At 38.9% G+C, this 20,825-nt stretch overlaps 2 protein-coding genes across 2 annotated transcripts in view; both read left to right on the top strand.

Moving 5' to 3' along the window:
* Positions 1-465: 465 nt before the first annotated feature.
* On the top strand, positions 466-10,377 carry LOC110373499 (WD repeat-containing protein 37). The gene is made up of 9 exons (XM_064039715.1): positions 466-888; positions 2,519-2,635; positions 2,868-3,059; positions 3,522-3,694; positions 3,901-4,132; positions 4,454-4,592; positions 5,672-5,741; positions 6,165-6,341; positions 6,835-10,377. The coding sequence occupies exons 1-9, from the start codon at positions 711-713 to the stop codon at positions 6,958-6,960; spliced, it is 1,404 nt and encodes a 467-aa protein (XP_063895785.1). The 5' UTR covers positions 466-710; the 3' UTR covers positions 6,961-10,377.
* A 2,139-nt stretch (positions 10,378-12,516) lies between these two features.
* LOC110379097 (probable ATP-dependent RNA helicase spindle-E) overlaps positions 12,517-20,825 on the top strand; it is a 35,135-nt gene continuing 26,826 nt past the window's right edge. The window contains exons 1-7 of the mRNA XM_064039634.1: positions 12,517-12,945; positions 13,247-13,441; positions 13,961-14,182; positions 17,820-17,895; positions 18,060-18,352; positions 18,748-18,956; positions 19,937-20,115. Coding sequence (XP_063895704.1) covers positions 12,733-12,945; positions 13,247-13,441; positions 13,961-14,182; positions 17,820-17,895; positions 18,060-18,352; positions 18,748-18,956; positions 19,937-20,115 — 1,387 coding nt within the window. The 5' untranslated portion in view covers positions 12,517-12,732. The remainder of the gene's footprint in view (positions 12,946-13,246; positions 13,442-13,960; positions 14,183-17,819; positions 17,896-18,059; positions 18,353-18,747; positions 18,957-19,936; positions 20,116-20,825) is intronic.

Here is a 20,825-nt window from a genome sequence, read left to right as displayed (position 1 = left end):
TGAAGTGAGGCGCGGGTGCGGGCTAAAGCGGTGATTGGCCAGCAGTGCATTGCGTAATAGCCGTCACTCGGGATTGGTTCTTTGCTAATAAATCACTTCTGCGCAGGTAAAGCTCAGCGCTCAAGATTCGTGCCGATGATTCTACCTTAGTACACACCGTCACACCGCGCCCGTCGTTCGTACACACGTTCGTAGCACAAAGTACATTGTCCGTAATCCGTCTACAAGTCAACGGTCAAACAAAACGTTATTGCGGATTAACTGTATGAGCGTATAGTAAAATGGTGTGTAGGAAATAACCAATAACACATAACAATGAGAACATATTTTTATTATTTCCGAACATCCCCTTAAAATATGACTTGACTTATAAGTCTTAAAAAAAAGGAACGTCCCCTAGGATCTGCCACAGGCAGAGAAACAAAAAAGTCAAAAAAGCTTTGTGTCAAACTACAAAAATGTCAACAATTCGACAAATGTCATGCTTGTCAATTGAAAACGAAGAACGAAAAGTATCTCGCGTTGTTTGCTTGTAATGCAAATTTGATCCGTATTTCCACATAATTTCTCTCATTTGTCCGTCGAATAAAAGGATTATCAGTGTTCTTAATTAAAAAGTTAAGTACTTTGCAATTTGGTCATAAATCACTGATGTGCTCTTTTAAGTGATGTGAATTGTTCTTTGGTGAGCAAGCAATCCGCCTTGGACCATGAAATCTAGTAAGCGAAGACTTCAGGCCCTCACGGAGGGTTCTGACGGGCTGCCTAATTACCTGAAGATGGAAGATTCGGAAACATCAATTCCTCCTGTATTTAGATCTCGATTACACGAGTTGTTTTCGCAAATAGAAAAAGAGTTTGACCTTCTGTACACTGAAAACCTGAACCGTAAGTTTCTCAAGTTATGTTACTATCATCAGCTGTGTATGCGGAGTTTGTTTTAGTTTCGTTTAAAGCACAAACTGCTCATTATTTATAAACAATACATACTTTTGGAGTCATCTTAATACAAAGATTGTGTCCATGCAAGTACTTGTGGTGTTTTATCTTAAGTACTATGACAATAGACATTGTCATAAATATGAATCTACATAGTCAATATTACTTTTACTACAATATAATTGAATGTTTCAGTTAAATAGGATAAACTATTTATAATTGCAATTTCTTTCTAATATATTTTAATGAAAGCCTCCCATGCTTAAACACATTGTTTTAATTTTATCTATTAAGGTGTGCCTGTCTGTAGGACTATAGTTCTTAACCTGTCATCATGAACCAATTTTTGATGTGTGTTTTTTCATACAAAGGCCCAACACCTTTGTGGGTTTCCAATCTAACCGGAAATCCAATCTAAAATTGACCAATTTCTTCCAAACTAAATTGGTTGATTGAGGCTGCTTGTTTACTATTGATTGAAAATTGGTAGATTTTAGATCCAAAAATAGAGAACCTCCTCAGTCACTTAAAAATCTTATTGATTGAATAAAATCTGAAACAATCTCATAAAATCAATATTATTCATGGCTTAAACACATTGTAAGGTGTGCCTGTCCTATAGTTCTTAACCTGTCATCATGAACCAATTTTTGATGTGTGTTTTTTCATACAAAGGCCCAACACCTTTGTGGGTTTCCAATCTAACCGGAAATCCAATCTAAAATTGACCAATTTCTTCCAAACTAAAAGAAAATTGGTTGATTGAGGCTGCTTGTTTACTATTGATTGAAAATTGGTAGATTTTAGATCCAAAAAATAGAGAACCTCCTCTTTTTTTTGAAGTCACTTAAAAATCTTATTGATTGAATAAAATCTGAAACAATCTCATAAAATCAATATTATTGGTTAATATTGAACTGATACGTCCTTGCTCTGAGGCATTGGAACTAGCCAAATATTGATTGTGCCTGAACTGGTGATTTAACATCAATTATTATCTGTATTGGGTCACTTCATCTAAACTAATATAATACAATTGTTTTTTTAGCTCCTAAAGGTTCAGAAACTACTAGGCTGATGTGAAAAATTCTTACACTGTTGGATAGCTACACTATCCCTGAGTAACATAGGCTTTATTTTGTCCTGGTACGGGGAGAATGTTCCCCAAGGACACAGGTGAAACTGTGGGAAAAGCTGGTCAATTATATGCCATCACAATCACACAAACATTTATTTTAACACAGTTTGAAATTCCGCTTTGGCAATATTCATTACACATGGCTATGTAACCTGGCATATATTAGGACTTTCATCATCAAAACCAATCAATGAAATGAAATAGGAATATTGCAACAGTTTTTTACATTCATTAATTAACATCATTTACAGAATGTTCTATGTCCTTATGTGGTGGTAACATTTGCATTTTTAACCAACTTCAAAAAAGGAGGTTCTCAGTTTGACCTTTATGTATGTCTGTACGTTTGAGCGCACTTCCTGAACCAATTTTGATGCAGTTTTGAGCATAATATGTGTCAGTCTTAGGAGGTTTCTTGTAATTTTTTTTCTGCGTTTTCAGTTCAAGAAAAAATTGATATGCTGAGTGAGAAGTTGGAACGAGAGAGCTATGTTGGAGACAAACAGAATTTGGACTACATTGAGTTTGATGTAACCGGGAAAAACTCTAAAGTGAAATGTTAGTACTTTATTGTAATTATGAACCCCCAAACCAAGACTACTGTTATATGTGCCAACACAAAGGATGTTATAACTTTGAACATTATGTGTCCATCTATGGTACCAAGGCCCTTGAATGGATGAACCAATTTGAATATGATTTTGTTTAGTTGATATCTGTCGTGTGTCTGTCCTCCAGCGTATTACATAATTTAAGATTAAATATTTAAGATTGTGTTTAATATTTGCAGTAACCCAGAGCAACTCCCAGAAAGTGAAAGCAAGTCACAAACTAAGAGTTCAGACGAGTAAGATAGTATCCAGCTTCAAGGCTCCTACGTACAGCTGTCAGTTGGTGAGGGAGTTCACCGGGCACAAAGACGGCATCTGGGATGTTTCTTCAGCACGTCCGGGACAAGCGCTCATTGGCACTGCATCGGCAGGTAAAATGCTTATTTTTATTATTGTTGGTTTTAGTAATTTTTTGGTTGGTTGTAGAATTATGGATGGCTGACATCATTGTTTTCACATTGTCTGTGTCATAGCTTTCTAAATATCTTACTTTGGAACTCTGATTTTACCTCATTGTAATCAATGCCTTTGCTTTGTCGTACATGCCTGTGCTGTAACACTTTGTTTGAAACAATCTTATGCCGGCAATACACGGACCGCTTGAAGCAGTCAGGGGTGACAGCTTTAAGCTTTCGACCGCCCGAATTAGTTGCAACTGCTCGAGCGGTTCGTGTATGTGCATCCATAGAACTCTGTAGTTCACTGTGCAGTCGACAGCTTGTAGCTGTCGTCCCTGAGTGCTGCACGCGGTCCGTGTATTGCCGGTCTTTTTAGCGTATTATTATTGGCATAAAATGAAGAAGATTTCAGCCAGCTATTTACTTATTTAACAGACCACACAGCGTGCGTATGGAGCGTGGAGTGGGGTAAATGTCTTCTGCAGTATACGGGACACTCTGGTTCGGTCAACTCTATCCGGTTCCACCCGAGCAGGGACATAGCACTCACTAGCAGTGGCGACAACACTGCGCATGTCTGGCAGGCTGCCGTCAACTGGGACTTACCGGTTAGTAAAAATAAATAATGATTATCGTATATTTAAACATCTATATTTCAACTTTGCGGCTACAAAATGCTATGGCTGCACGAAGTGACTTTTTGATTGCTTTTATTTTCAAAGATATCTATGTATAGAGTCACTCACTACAATCATTTAGTAACGTGTATCTTTTATTGACTACTATTTTAATGGTTTTAAATTTTAACGTTTAGCGTGGCCAATCGTCGGAGGAGGAATTAGAAGGTGGAGGTGAGGAGAGCCTAGGTGAAGGTGGGGACAGGCCAGAAGTGCTGCGTACTCCACTGACTGAGCTGGGCGGGCACCAAGGCGTGGTGGTGGCCGCTGATTGGCTGACTGGCGGCGATCACGTCATCACCGCATCTTGGGATAGGACAGCTAACTTGTATGACGTGGAAACTGGGGACTGTTTGCAAGTTCTAACAGGTGAGTTTAAGTCAATCGATAAATTAATCACGAAGAAATAGGACTAAAATCAGGAGCTACCGCCAATAAAGTCAATGACACTTGCTCCAACATTTTTTTGTTAATTTTCGTTCACCATGAACTTTTACCCCGCAATCAGAGACATTTAATGGTTACTTAAGCCGTTCCTTGGTGAAGGATTTCTTTGACAATCTGTCACTAAGGAGTGACTTATGTAGTCATTAAACGTCTCTGAGTGCGGTTAGAGACATAGAAACGCAAATTCATCTTTCATGAAAACACATATTTCTGGATATTAACTTATACACATTTGTCCATAAGGTCACGACCACGAGCTTACACATGCGTCAGCGCATCACGCGTCGCGGCTCGTGGTGACGGCGTCGCGAGACACCACGTTCCGACTGTGGGACTTCCGCGAGCCCATACACTCCGTGTCAGTCTTCCAGGGACACACCGAGTAAGTTGTATTCGAACATTTTTGTTAGCTTATCACTACATAGTATAAAACAAAGTCGCTTTTCGGTCTCCTTGTGCCGTTGTACCTACGCTTAAATCTTAAAAACTACGCAACTGATTTTGATGCGGTTTCTTTTAACAGACAGAGTGATTGAAGAGGAAGGTTTATTATAATACATGCATAATATAGTAGAGAAACACTAAGAATTTTAGAGGTGTCTGATGGGACGTCGTAAAATAACGAATTTTTTCGCTTACATTGCATCCGGTGGCGATGCCATACGAGATATATCAAAATAATGTACTAAAAAGGTTACCAACAATAAGGCCGCGTTTCCACTGACGCGGAGCTGGGCGGAGAGGAGCTTAGCGGTGCACAAATTGACCAATGACTACGCTTGAAATCTCCGCTCCGCTTCAATGGAAACAGTACGAGCGGGGTGGAGCAGAGCTGAGCGAATATTCATACATCGAGGCGGTGCAGTGCGGAGGACAGCGAGCATTGGGGTGCAGAGCGGAAGACAGCGGGGCGGCACGGAGCGGTGCGGAGCGGAGCGGTGCGTGACTCGCGTGCAGTGTGTCAGTTGTCTTCGTTACGTCACTAGGTGAATTCAAAATGTTCATCGCTCCTCTCCGCCTAGCTGCGCTCCTCTTCGCCCCTCTCCGCCCCTCTCCGCTCAGCTCCGCTTCAGTGGAAACACTGACCACTTTTCACCGCTCTTCTCCGCTCCTCTCCGCCCAGCTCCGCGTCAGTGGAAACGCGGCCTAAGGACGTAGATAGGAGGTGCATATATAAGATGTCAATTTTGTTTTGACATTACTCAGCTAGTATCTATAGTAAACTAGATTTTTTTCGTATGAATTAAATTCGATCATATAGCTATTGTATATAATCTTCTTATATATAAAAATGAATTGAATGTCCGTAAGTCTCGCTAAAATTCGAGAATGGCTGGCCCGATTTAGGTTGTTTTGGTTTTAAAATGTTTGTAGAGGTCCAGGGAAGGTTTAAACGATACGAAGTTCGCGGGAGCAGCTAAGATATGATATGATTCTATACTGATATTTTTTTTTGTTCAGGAGTGTCACATCAGCGGTGTTCACACGAGAAGACAAAGTTGTGTCCGGATCAGACGATCGTTCCGTAAAGGTAAAGTGGATTCAATATTACAAGGATTCACGCTTTGTCTCTATATCCTTATGTATGCTTAAATCTTTATAACTACGCAACGTATTCTGATACGGTTTTTTTTTAATACAGTGTATATAGAGTGATTGAAGAGGAAGGTTTACATGTATCTTCTTCTTCTTCTTTCTCCTGCCCTGTTCCCAATTTTACTTGGGGTCGGCGCAATATGTCATTATCTTCCATTTTCCCCTGTCACTTGTCATACTGACACATGTATGATGCAGTGAATTTAGTATCAGCATTGCACGCGTGCGAAACTGGGCCTTGTCGTTCGTTTAACCCCTTGTATGCCGGTGGCGTGGATTCACGCATATACAATTGATTTTCTATTGTTCTCCAATAAGTGACATTCTAGTAGGTAATATATTGTTTGATCTTCCCCAGGTATGGGACGTCCGCAACATGCGGTCAGCTCTCGCCACCATCAGGTCGGACTCTTCAGTGAACCGCGTGGGGGTGAGCGGCAACGGCCTCATCGCGATACCCCACGACAACAGACAGGTGCGGCTGTTCGACCTGCAGGGACAAAGGCTTGCTAGGCTGCCACGGTCCAGTCGACAGGTAATACTACGTCACTTTTTTATCGTTTTAATCCCGAAGACCTAGCAGTAGGTATCATGAGTAAAGCTCCGTTAGCATGCTAGATCAACAAAATAAGTGAATAAAAATCAGTTTCATACATTACTCCCCGATATAATTCTACTTTGTACGTTTTTATAAGTTTACTACATAAATAGAAAATACGTGCAGTTCGCGTCAAATTACTTCTTGGAAGTTAGCTGTCTGACGCGTTCACGCATGCGCAATAGCCAGTAGCAGCAACCTCGAACAAGCAAAGTTTCACGATAAGATTTGTACGAACAAAATATGAGCAAGAAGTCGAATGACTGACTTCAGAAACGAAAAGATATGGTTTGGTGATGTTAATTAGCAGGGAATGTGTATCATTTAAATTAGGAGTAGTTTTCCTTTTATAGTGTAGTTCTTATGAATCATAACCTATACCAACTTTTTTGGAATAAATGATATTCAATGAGATTCCTGTTTTATTCAGGGCCACCGTCGCATGGTGACATCAGTCGCCTGGGCCGACGACATATCATCTAACATAAACTTCTTCAGCTGTGGTTTCGACAGACGTATCTTAGGCTGGTCTATTCAGCCCTCCAAGGAGAACTAAGCACTAAGACTTTACAGGTACATGCCCCTTCATTGTTCACTCATGTAACACCCTGTGTACCCCTTACAATCAACGTCATACACACAACATTGGACTTTATCGCCTTTCACATAAAGGACAAAATTGCGTGTATGATTGATTACCTTGTCAAAATAGTCATGTGATTTTCTTGTGACCGTTTATATTTGCTGTAAGACTAAAATTTTGTTGCTATGGAAATTGTGGATATGCTTCGTTATAGCTAGTGTAAAGAATTGAGGTAGGAAAATTGTGTATTGTTATTTATCCAGCATTTATTTAATCTGCCTGTAAAGCATATTTAAAAAAACATTTGTGTGGTATCAATAAAGCTATATTTTTTAATTCCTTTAAAACATTGTATGTAGCAGTATAACAAACTGTAAAGGATCATAGAGTAACTCTGGTTGTCCGATATTCAACCTTAAAGTGTTTGAAATAAGGTTCAACAAAAAAATATGTTTGTCTGCACTACTTAGTATTTCCTGTACATTATCACGAAATCATTTATTTCCCTATAATGCATTATAATTAATGTTTTGCCACTGTCCATGTTTTCAAGTAGAATGTAAATATCGTTATATGTATCCTCTTTTATTTGTAAAGGTGTATTAGTAGCAAAACTATATTACGAAAAAAAAATGCTGTATATGAATGGTTTGCCTACGCAAACAAATCCTTGTCGGTACCGAATTTAATTGAAATTCAAAAGGGCTGTAGGAGTGTTTGTATACATGTCCAAGCTTAAAAGTTAAAACCTCTTGGTCCGCCAGTTGAGGTTTCCTTCATTTCTTAGAATATTTATTTTAAAGTGAAAAACGCTGCATTAAAAGCACACATTAGTTGATAAGTTCCTTAATTTGCTTATGCCCTGAAATGCAAAGGTGGGTGCACCATTTGATTATAATGATGAACAATCCATTATCTTCCGTGAAATTGCCGCCCATTGGTCAAATCGGGAATTACACTAAACTGAAAAATCAAATGTCGAATTTCCGAACTGAAACAACTACCAAGCCTGTCATCGTTATAGTTAATTGGTGCTACTTACCATAAGTTGGTTGCATATTTAACACGAAAAGAACTGTTGGAGATTCTATATATTTCTATGATTTGACTCCGTTTTATTATTTCGTGTTCTGGATGGGCCAAGCTAGTTTCACATTGAAGGACAAAAGCACAAAAGAGGTATTCATATTTATATGTATGATAAAATTGAAATTAAAATACTATATTGTTGGTTTTGAGTAGTTTTAATATTATGTAATGTCAAGTACTGTGTTAGAGTTTACGTTCGTCCAGTAAATATAATAAAAAATACAAGGGTTGTTGGTGTCTATGGTATAGCTATTATTAACGGGCTATAAGGAATGTGTTTTTTTAATCTTAGACTTAACCCTTTGTATACTGTAGCGCAGATATACGCGAGAATTAATGTTCTATTGTTTTCTAATTACCGACACACGAGCGGTTAAAATAATGGTGGAGTTGTTAAAATTACATAACTCTGAGTAAACCCAGATTTACAATTTCATTTATGCAACGAGATATAATTATGTATTTCTTTACAACTTATTAAGAGTATGTTAAGGATAGTAATTCATTCTGATTTTATTGTGGCTTTCAAAACACAATTATCATATCTTAGTAAAACAACTTCGATTAATGTCGTATAAAAATGTTTGCTAAACGAACAAAAACTACAGAATGTTCGTATTTTTCTTCACGAAAAAAATCGGTATTTAAAATACTTTCAAAGAGACAGCTGGAGTTTTTTTTTAAATTTTATCTACTTACCTACCTCTAAATGCACATCAGTTACTCTTTTCTTTTTAAAATAATATTTGTGTAAGACGTAATGCTACATATCTTTAGTGTATACTGTGCGAACGTCTTTGAACTGTCCACTAGTCAAGTAATAACAATATCACAAATTGTACCAAAGATGGCCTTTCACAGAATAAAAACACTGTACCGTTGTGGCTGGTAAATTTTACTATATTGTTGACCCATGAAACATCATTAAAAAAAATTGGCTATATCAAAAAACTTTAAACCAATCATTAAACATATCATGGAAAAGTTATTTCTTTTAAGTTCTCGCTTTATAGGTGTAATTTCAACTAAATAAATATTGTATTAGTATTTTGTGTAAGCAACATATGATTTGATGTTATTACTACAGCAACCAATTTGCCACAGAAAAATACTGTAACAGATTCATGAAATAACCGCTAAATATCATTAGAATATAAACACCTAATCGCTTCATAAAAAAGTAGAAACTTGTTTACTCTAGTTTCATGCGTAGCGGGAACTGGAACACGACAATACCATTTATGTATAATTAAATGACTTAAATTACTTGAAACAAAGGATTGTAATCAATATATCTATTTAAGTATCAAATGGCCCAAATTGTAAATAGAAAAAAGTACCTAACATATAACTTATTTTTCCAGTTTGAATGACTAGAACTTATTTGGTGTAGGCGTATTCATACCTACAGATAGCGCGCGAGTTGAATGCAGAGCTTAGGAATGCGGTATGATAGTTGACAAGGATGGCACAGCACTACACTGCAGGCGCGTGAGGTGGGGCGTGCGGATGGCGGGGAGAGATGCTCCCGCTCTTTACCTCAGACCCCGACTGCATTCAACTCGCGCGCTATCTGTACTATATGTATAATTTTGTGATTGTGCCAAAATCCTTTTTTCAGACCCTGAAGGGATAGGCCATAATCTTAAAAAAAAGAATATCCAGATGGACAATATTCTAGATGGAGTCTCAAATGTGTCCATGAATTGATTCAATAAATAAATAAAGCGTTGTAAAAATTAATATAGTTTTCGCCACACTCAATGGCTGCTACTAAATTCCGAGCATATCCCGCGCATGTGGTTTATGCATGTGATATACGCTTTCTGCGCAGCGAGGCGCGCTTTTTTCCGAACAGTCATTAGGTTTGGCGAAAATTTTCACCATACCTTAGACAAGGTCGGCTTTATTTGTATTTTAGAACACTGACTCATATGTTCATGTAACTGTTTACAAAAGTCATTTTGTAGCTTCTTCTAGTCTCATAGCGCACTTCGTTTATCGCTACTTACTTCGTTACATATTTCATGTCTAGGGTCCGTTCACATAGACCGGCTCGGAGAGGAGAGCAAATTCTTAACACGTCGAAAACTGAGTTCTTAGTATTTGTAGTAAGGTTTATTTTTGCATGTGCACTGCTTTTGTCAATAAGAATGCTTGAAGGCGCTTAGTGTGAAATAATAAGAGGAGCTGACCGGTTCCGATCGAGTACTTCTTGACGTTTGGTTCCGATTGCATGCCCTTTAATGCTCGCGCAGCCGATCGGCTCCGGTCGGTGTGAAAAGAAAAATGCGCCGATGCTCTCCGAGTCGGTCTGTGTGGACGGACCCTAAAGGCTCGAGCAGACCGGATGCGTATGCGTAACCACGCGCGTAGTCACGCGCGTAGTTACGGCGTAACCATGAGTTGTAATGTATGGAAATGTATGAGACAGGCCACACCGCTTGCGTAACGACGCGCGTGTCTACGTTCTGCTCGAGCCTTTAATATTATTACACTACAATGTCTGTCTGTATTCGTGTTCAATATAAAATCATGATGCATAATATGAGTATTATAAATAATTGTGTAATTTTGAAGTTATTAGTTGTAAAATATCTTCTATAATAAAAATGATCTGAATGAATATTTTTGTTATGCCAAAAATGGTATGGAATAAATAATATATAATTAATCTTTTCTTGTTTTATTCATTTTTTAAAAAAGGTTTGTATTTTTCTTGTGAAAATATGCATAAAGCCCTCAAGATTTTAGTTGGGTAGAATTCCGTGCATCGCGATCGATGGCAGCCGCGCGCGGCCTGCAACTGTCGTCAATCGCTCTCGACAATAGTCAAAGTATGAAAATGTATGGCACAGCTACCGAGGCCCGCAACAGATGGGAGCGGTCCACTTAAATTCTTGGGAAGAAGGTCTCCTCGATATGAATTAAGAGCTTGTGGGGAATAAAACCCTCCATTTTAGCAAAAAGTTAGACTTTGCTAAAATGGAGGGTTTGAGGGAGCAAGGATGTAATATAATAAACAAGATTGCGCACTCTCAAAATATATAGTTACGAAAATGAACTTTATTCCAACGCAATATGGTACTAAATTGGTTGCATAATACAAAGATTCAAATCCGAGCCGAGAGGGATAGTTAGAACGGAGGCCGTGTGTCTCGTTCTAACACCTTGCTAGCATAAAAAAATGTTATGATTAACAGTTTTGTCTTCCCAAAAAAACAATTGAATCACTTATATTTTTATATTATTTTAATAATCGTATTTATTATTAAAACATAAACTTTTAATTTGCTTTTTTTGTTTTCTAGCGGTAACCCTGAAAATTCTTGGCGCGTAATCAGTATTTAAAATTTTGTTTATATTTTTTTGTATTAAATCAATTTAAACTATTAAAATGGTGAAAAAGTGTTGCGTTTATACTTGTAAAAGTGAATCCTATGGTGATTGCAATACATCGTTCCACAGGTTAGCTAATAATAACATTATCGTATAAATCAAACAACTATTGTGTCCATGAAAAATTCTTATAATGAGACAAAATAATGTGTGATGGATTCTAAAACTGTTGGACTATTGTTATAGCTTCCCAAAAAATGAAGAAAGGCTAATAAATGGCTCAGCAATCTATATGTGAAGCAAAAATACAAAAAATCAGTCTTCACTTCGAATTTTACTGCTTTTATACTGCTAATTATTCATCCTCCGAGCCTTTTTCCCAACTATGTTATGGTCGGCTTTTAATAATTCCCACTAATTATTAAAAGCCTTTATTAGTATCTTAAGGTAACACACTGCGTAAGTTAAAATTTCAATAGGTACCAATCTGTGTTTACTAATCTTAGCAAATTCGGATTTGTCTCACATAGCTTAATCTCATAGACACCCTATTAGAAGGGGTCAGACGGCCTCCGTACTAACTGTTTCACTCGGCTCGTTTTTTGGATATAAGTGCGCAGTCCTGTTATTTACTATATTATGTCTATCGTCTAAAGCCCCCAGTGCACGATGTTCTTTCTTACTAATAATTTAAAAACCGGCCAAGCGCGAGTCGGACTCGCGCACGAAGGGTTCCGTAGCAGACCAAAATTGTGTTTATTGTAGTTTTCAGTATTTGTTGTTATAGCGGCAACAGAAATACATCATCTGTGAAAATTTCAACTCTCTAACTATCACGGTTCATGAGATACAGCCTGGTGACAGACGGACGGACGGACAGAGGAGCGAAAACAATACGGTCCCGTACCCTTTGAGTACGGAACCCTCAAAAATGGGGGCGCTAAAAAAATATTCCTATTATTCTCAAAGTGGACAGTAGACAAAATAAGCTTGGGAACCACTGGCATAGGATGAACGTCTTTGGTTGCTCACTTCCTGCAGTTTGGACCATTATATGTCAATACTTGGACATCGAGAGAATGAGTTTGGATCGGACTTCATTCATTCATTTGACCATCCATTTGACAGACCCTTTTGATAGAGGAATGTAAGAAAACAATCAGCGTCGAAACTTGAAATTAAAGTTAGTTTCTTTTTCATGATCTTTTTTGTTGATACAGCAATATTTTAGAAGTGCCTTTGTTCAATCTTGAAGATTCGAATATTCATTGACTATATTCGTGGTCGATACACAAAGTATCGGCAGAACATATCGGCATGGACGAATTACGAGGGTTTTTGATGAATCCTTCTCCATCGAGTTCGCAAGTTACAAGACTCCGGGGTCCGCTTACGGGTGGAATGCGAATCGTGAAGCATGAATTCGACGACTTGAATAGGAAAGAGGAACACCGCCACTCCGAGGTGGTATCCGGAGGCACCGCTTATGTGCGCGAAGCTAGGCAAAGAGAGACTGAATTATATTTGCGGGTAACGTATAAAAAGCTGTACATTATTCGGCCAGTGGGTCGTATATTCTACTAACTAAACTGCTAATTCTCACTGTTACCTTAATTAATACTGCTGGCGTATTAATCAACTAAGAACTGTGGCGTCTGTTTTGTTTAGTTTTATTTTGCACAACATTTTACCAAGCTAACAACAGTTTACCTAGTATAGCTTCTTAATAATGAGAGAATTGTTTGAATTGGTTCAGTACTATTTGATGCAAACAAACAATTCTCTCATCTTTATGTACGTATTAGAATAGATTTTTATTGTTGTACTGCAGAATGCAGCAGAGTGTTATGAGAATCAGGACCACCGAGGACCCCTGGATTCTATGGACAACATGTCTTCTGCAGGAGCTTCCTCCCAAACTATTCCCGCTCTGGCAGACGAAGCCATGCTACAAGTCTACAATAAGTACTCATTCCAAAGGAAGGAGGATACCAATCACTTGCCCATTAATGAGTATAAGGCAAAGGTGAGGTCTTTCTCATAGATTCGCCAACATCGTTATTTTTAGTAAAAATTTATAGTATAGTTGCTTCCGCCAATGGTTTCACCCATGTCCTGTGAAAAATATGTTGTGCATCGGGATTAAAATTATCCTTCAGCCTTCCTCAATATGTACATTGTAGGCTATCTAACACAAAAAGTTTTTTTTTTAATTGGACAAGTACTTCCTGAGAGAAAAAAAATCTATACTATTATAAAGTTTGCACTAAACTTTATAATATTAGTATAGATTTTTTTTGATTCACAATGTTCCTTACGGCCTTAAGAGATCTACATAATGTTTTTTTTATTTTATGCATTCTTTATCAAGTTGGCTTCACAAGACCATTATCCTCAAGCTAAAAAGTTTATTTTAAAAATACACAGCTGTAACTGCTTAGCAGCTTCTATCTATGTATGCTTGCTGAAAAATACACATGGAGTCCTTAATATAATTGGCCCTTTTTTATTTTATTGTCCTCAATATAATTGTATCCTTTTTTAGATAGTGGATACAATCAGGGCTAATCAAGTTGTGATATTGGAAGGTCCGACTGGTTGTGGTAAGACCACTCAAGTCCCACAATGGATACTTGACAACTGCTATAAGTGTCGCCAGCCTTGCAAGATAGTTGTGACACAACCAAGGAGGATAGCTGCTATTTCTATTGCCAAAAGAGTTGCCCAGGAAAGAGGTTGGGATGTTGGTGGAGTGGTTGGCTATCAGGTAAACATTTTTTTTTGCATATCCATATTTAAGTATATGTGTTACAGCCATAATGATTAAATATATTTTATACATAATCACTGGTCATTATATATATTACCCAAATTAACTTGACAATGTGATAAATTAATTACTTTATCTGGATATTATTCATAATAGCTGGTCACTACTGTTATGTTTGTACCTACTTTGTGATTTGTTTTCGTGAGTTGTCAAGATTAATATTTTGTAATGTTGGTATTCGAAATAAAACAGTTTTGCTTTCTGATCTCGACCACGTTGTATCTTTTATTGAACTGGTTCCATGCACTAAGCCTTCAAGTATCAGGTTTGTGCTGGACTAAAGAGGAGATAGAGCCATATAGAAGAGAATTTCCTGATCTATTTAGAGAAGGACTTGGCGAGTACAAAGGTCCTGAGGTATCACTTCACGTTCGGCGGGAAGCTACGCCCCGTTTCTTAAAGGCGCGCGTCGTGCCCTACCCGCTTAAAGAAAAAGTCATTAGACAATTGAACGAGATGGTGAAGGCGGGTGTACTGACACCTGTTCGTTATTCGGAGTGGGCGACGCCAGTCACGCCGGTAATAAAAGAAGACGGAACAATACGCATATGTGGTGATTATCGTGCCACGGTGAACGCCGCTATAGATACGGACATCTATCCGCTACCGACGTCTATGGAAGCGTTTGTGAAACTTAGTGGCGGCAGAATATTTAGTAAGCTGGACTTGAAAAACGCTTACACACAACTGAAGGTAGACAACGACACAGCTATGTTGCTCACGCTGAACACTCCGATCGGCCTTATGAAAATGAATCGCTTGCCATTCGGTGTGAGCGCGGCGCCAGCAATTTTTCAACGCCTAATGTCAACGGCGTTAGCGGGTATGGATGGAGTGGCTTGCCTGTTAGATGACATTGCTGTCACTGGAGCTACGATGGATGAACACAACCGGAGACTGAGAGAAGTGCTGAACAAGCTGCAACAGATGGGACTCCGCCTGAATGTAAGGAAATGTGTGTTCGCTGCGAACAGCATTACATTCCTGGGACACATGATTGATGCAGAAGGACTTCACCCAGCACCAGCGAAAGTCAAAGAGATTCAGGAAAAGTCAGCCCCAACGAACAGAGAGACCTTACGTGCCTTCCTGGGCTTGTATAATTTTTATGAAAAGTTCTTACCTGACAAGAGCACGGTGTTGGAGCCATTATATCGACTTTTAGAATCAAAAAGACCTTGGAGGTGGGGTGAGAAGGAACAAGAAGCATTTGTGGAGGCGAAGCGATTACTCTCTTCAGAGCGAACGTTGGTAGGCTATGATTTGAAAAAGGAACTACTTCTCATTTGTGATTCATCAGAATATGGTCTCGGAGCGATTATTGCGCACGTCATGAACGACGGGTCAGAGAGACCGGTGATGATGGCCTCACGGACACTTCAGCCGCATGAGAGACGATATGGGCAGATTGATAAAGAGGCCCTGGCCATTGTATTTGGAGTGACAAAGTTTCACGAATTCTTGGCGGGCCGTAGATTTTGTATTGTGACAGATCATAAGCCGCTGGTGGGTTTATTTAACCCTGCGAAAACAATCCCAGACCAGATTTCACCGAGAATGTTGCGCTGGTCATTGAAACTGTCCAGTTATAATTACAGCATTAAATACAGGCCAGGTAAATTAATCGGCAACGCGGACGCATTGAGCCGGTGGACTGCTCCGGACACGTCGAGCGTGCAGGAGGAGGTGCTGCGCGACGTGCTGCTGCTGGAGGAGCAGCCGAGTGGCTGGGAGCTAGATGCTAGTAAGATAGCCGCGGAGACCAATAGAGATTTGGTATTACAAAAAGTTATGTTTCACGTATTGCACGGATGGCCGCGAAAGAACATGGACCCGAGCCTACAAGCTTATTGGACACGAAGAGAGGCTCTTTCACATAATAAAGGTTGTTTATTGTGGAGCAACAGAGTCATAATACCTACGTCCTTACAGGACAAAGTGTTAAAGTTGTTACATGACCCTCATGCGGGCATTGTCCAAACAAAAGCGTATGCAAGAGGCTATGTGTGGTGGGTCGATATGGATCGGCAGATCGAGAGAGTAGTGGCCGACTGTCAGCAATGTCAACTTGTAAGAAATAACCCACCAAAAGATCCGCAGACATGGATAGTTCCAGAGAAGCCGTGGAGCCGGGTGCATGTGGATTTCGCGGGGCCCTTTCGGGAAAAAACTTTTTTAGTCCTAGTAGACAGCTATAGCAAATGGTTTGAAGCTGAAATAGTTCCAGCAATGAATAGTGGTACGGTGATAGCTGTTCTGAGAAAAATTTTCACATCACAAGGGCTTCCCGAAGTGTTGGTGTCTGATAATGGACGTGCATTCACCTCGGATGAATTTAATAATTTTCTAAAAAAGAATGGCATTAAACATTTGTATTCACCGCCCTACCACCCAGAGACTAACGGGCAGATTGAACGCACGATTCAAACGTTTAAAAATAAAGTCAAGAAATTAGAGAATTTGGACATGCACTGGCAGGAGAGACTTTGTAAAGTTGTATATTATTTACGGACGGTACCGAATAGCTCCACGAACAAGACACCTGCTGAGCTACTGAATGGGCGAAGGTACAGGACGGCCGTGTCGAGCTTACATCCCGACTCGATGCCGAGCCGCGCGGAGCAGCAACTGGAGGCGGCGGCGCAGCGCACGCCGACGCGGACTTTTACGCTGCTGCAGCCCGTGCTAATACGCATGTACGGGCCCGGGAACAAGTGGTGCCGGGCCACCGTGGAGACGGTAGAGGGTCCGACCACATATTTGGTAAGGACGGAAGATGGAGAGCTGCATCGGCGACATGCAGATCAGATACTGGCTAGACCACAAGACACACCTGATAACGGTTCACCTGTCATTAACAACCAGCCAGGCAACCAGACGGATTCTGAACTATCACAGGATCCGCCGATGGTGATTCCACCGCCCGAATTGTGGCGGGATATTATAGGAATTCCTGATGATTAACTTAATTAATTTTAGAAGTAGATTTTTGATTGTAATTCAATTTATTAGTCTTTACCAATCATTATGAGGGAAAGGTATGTTATGTTTGTACCTACTTTGTGATTTGTTTTCGTGAGTTGTCAAGATTAATATTTTGTAATGTTGGTATTCGAAATAAAACAGTTTTGCTTTCTGATCTCGACCACGTTGTATCTTTTAACTACTATTATGGGGTGCCCTGCGCTGTGCTATGCCGTTTTGTGCTATGCCGTTTTGTGCTTTATGGTGTGCCTTTTTCGAATTATATTAAGGTCAGCTACTAGACACTTTAGTTAGTTAACATGAAATAATAATCTTTACCTGCTTGTTTTATTACATTACTTATGTAAGTCTATGGAGATATTATATAAAATTGCTAGTTAATGGGATTAATTCTGTGTCAATTATCACTTTATCCAAATTGAGTAGATATTATAAATAATAGCTAGATAATATGTATAATATGCAGACTTATTACTTTGGCTGTAACATATGTACTAATATTATTATTGTTTTTTTTAAGTAACCCATACCTAGTTCAAGTATTTTGTTCAAAGTTGTAGAATAACAAATAACAATGTTTTTATCACAGGTTGGACTTGATGCTCATGTTTCAAATGATACTCGCATAAGTTATGTTACTACTGGTATTTTGCTACAAAAACTGGGTATGTTTTTTTCACAATTTCAAATGTATTTTCAATTACCGATTTGTTGTTGCTGTGTTTCTGAGTAATATTCATATAACTGAGATTAATATACTGACAGTATCTGATTTTGATAAGAATTGTCACAAATTGATTATTTACTACATACTAAAAAACTGTTTTAGTTGCATCAAAAACAATGAATGAATACACCCATGTCATACTGGATGAAGTTCACGAAAGAGGCCAAGAGATGGACTTCCTGCTTCTCATTGTGAAGAGGCTAGCATATACGTCGTCACCCCATGTGAAAGTGGTGCTCATGTCAGCCACGTTCGATAAGATAGCATTCGCTGACTATTTCAAGATAGCTACCACTGTGGGCCTCGAGAAGACCAACTGTATCACAATTGAGAAGGGTGATCCCATGTTTACTGTGAAGAAGTTCTATTTGGATCACCTTAACAAGTTTGGTACTGTAAGTGTTCAAAATGTTTTTATTGATTTATTAAAAATGGTTTACACTTAATTTATGCTTATCTTGGTTCGTACATTAGGGTCAAGAATAAATCATAAGAAGCATCTCTTGGTGTCACTGGGAATTTTTTGGTCTTGACTAATATTTGACACTAACAAATTCCGAACCCTAAATGAACATGGTTTAAGCATAACACGAACGGCCGGTACCTACCGCCCATTGGAGGTACAGGCCGGCACGGCATTTTTATGCGAAGAGTAAATAAAAATATAACAATATTTTAATTATGTATTTAGTCAAAAGGATGACGTGCAAGCCGAAACGGCCCTACTGAGCCCGTTTTGAAGCATACCAATATAGAATCACTAGTGAAGTCCGATGTCTTTTTATTAAAGGTACCAGAGCCTAAAGCCGAGGACCCGTGCATAGTTCCGGAAATGCACCACATAGTTCTGAGGCTGTTGAATGCCTTCGAAGGCATAGATAAATCGGAAGATCAGATCACGGACCGCTCGCAAGCCGACCTGCCTTCCGTGCTCATATTCCTACCAGGAATTCATGAGATTGAAGACTTGTATACTTGTCTTACAGACTTTGATTTGCGGTTAGTAAAAGCATATACTTTTTTCACTATAATATAATATTTTATAAGTTTAAAAAAAGTTGAAACCATTTGCCTGTTTTTGCAAATAAATAATGGGAATGTTAATCGGCAGAGTTAATATCGTGGTTGTACCTAAGTTTTATGACTAACTGGCTTTCCACTCGCGGTTTCACCCGCGTCCCTAGATAACTGCTTCCCGTAGCCGGATCGTGACAAAAACTTTATAAAGTATCCTATGTCCTTCTCCCGGGTCTAATGGTAGGTTCACACGCGCGCGTTTAACTCTAAATTCAACGTGCACATTCACATTCACGAGCGTGCAAACGGTACGCCCGAGTCCGTGAACGCGCCCGTGAACGTGAATGCCGCGAATCGGGCAAGTATCGGTTTTTTGGCAAAGTTCAAAGGATGAATGTGCGACGAGTGGATCTTGATTCAACGTTGCTAAGAAAGTCGCTACGATCGTTCATAATTTTGTTTCTTTTTCCAATAAAGATAAGTTAAGCCAAAGGAGGCCATTCTGGCACTGACTGACACGACGGCGTGCGTGTGAACAGCTTGAATGTCCGCCGGCCTGGGGGCCCAATTCTCCTAATTTTACTTAAGCGACATACGATTTACATTCGAATGAGGCATTCCGCATTTTTTTCTTTGAAAAAAAAACGTTTTTATCCTTTTCTGTCATTTAATAATGAATCATTTAGACCAAAATCACTAAAATGGCAGACCAATCGCAAGCCAATCGAATTTCGTTGGAATACGATTGGACTTATATTGACATTCCAAACTATGTCTGTACCAAATTTCACATTAATCGATTCAGTAATTTAGGCGTGCAGAAAAGACAGACAGACAGACAGAGACAGAGTTACTTTCGTATTCATAATCTTAGCTTGGATATCCAGTTTAAGATGCTTTTTAACGGTATTTTGAGAGGTTTTTTTCTTACATGTGTATAAGTTTTATGACTTCAATTGCAGTGAGAAGGTAGTGGGCGCCCATTGCCGTTCGTACAAATGGTATGTTCTGCCCCTGCACTCGACGATAACGGCGGACGAACAAGCGCGCGTGTTCCAACGAGTACAGCCTGGACACAGGAAGATTATACTAGCCACTAATATTGCGGAGAGCTCCATCACTGTGCCTGACATTAAGTATGGTAAGTAAACTATGAAACTCCCCCCCCCCCTCCTCCCTGATAAACCGCACAGATGATAGTGAACCTTAGGACTTTACGTTACAGTATCAATAGGGTATTACATGCATTTTTGAAATATATCTTAAATAAATTCTTTAGTCTTAATATATCTCTAAAAAATTAATTTTTTTTTTTTTTCTGACGTTATGTACGAATATAAATTAATTGTTTTATCATAATTTCAAATTTCGCGCGTATTTCGCGAAAACGCGGCACACAACGGACGCCATGATTGTTTTTTGGTCATGACGTTATTACGTTAGTAAACAAACTACAGCTGTCAGTAATACCTACATATTTTGATATGTATTGAAAATTTTAATAATGAGTAATTATGCTCCGTATCGTTGGTGTGTTGTTTCTGAATGTGAGAACACTAGTGTAAAAACACCAGACAAATTATGGATTCAAGTACCAGTGGATATAAATATGAGAAACACTTGGTTAAAAGTTGTTTACTACCGTAATGACGTCATTAGCATGGCGGCGACATTTCGTAGTGTTCAAAGACAGATAAAAAAACCTAAAAACTTTAAACTGCAATAAAAAATATATTTATGTACCTTACGAAGTGAAACTAACATTTCGCGATTGCTTTTCCTCTAAACAATCATTGTAATACACTTTTAATTTTTTTCTCATCTAGACTAAAATACCCTATTGTCAGTTTC

The sequence above is a fragment of the Helicoverpa armigera genome, chromosome 20, assembly GCF_030705265.1.
Source record: "Helicoverpa armigera isolate CAAS_96S chromosome 20, ASM3070526v1, whole genome shotgun sequence".
NCBI classification, from domain to species: Eukaryota; Metazoa; Arthropoda; class Insecta; order Lepidoptera; family Noctuidae; genus Helicoverpa; species Helicoverpa armigera.
Note: the sequence above shows the minus strand (reverse complement) of the source record. Positions and strands in the feature narration are given on the sequence as shown.

What these genes read in the sequence shown, in the direction of transcription:
- LOC110373499 (XM_064039715.1), top strand. Translation starts at nt 711, where the DNA reads ATGAAATCTAGTAAGCGAAGACTTCAGGCCCTCACGGAGGGTTCTGAC. An exon ending in GTACACTGAAAACCTGAACC is followed by an intron (nt 889 to 2,518) that starts GTAAGTTTCTCA and finishes CTGCGTTTTCAG; the next exon opens with TTCAAGAAAAAATTGATATG. An exon ending in TGCCACGGTCCAGTCGACAG is followed by an intron (nt 6,342 to 6,834) that starts GTAATACTACGT and finishes TGTTTTATTCAG; the next exon opens with GGCCACCGTCGCATGGTGAC.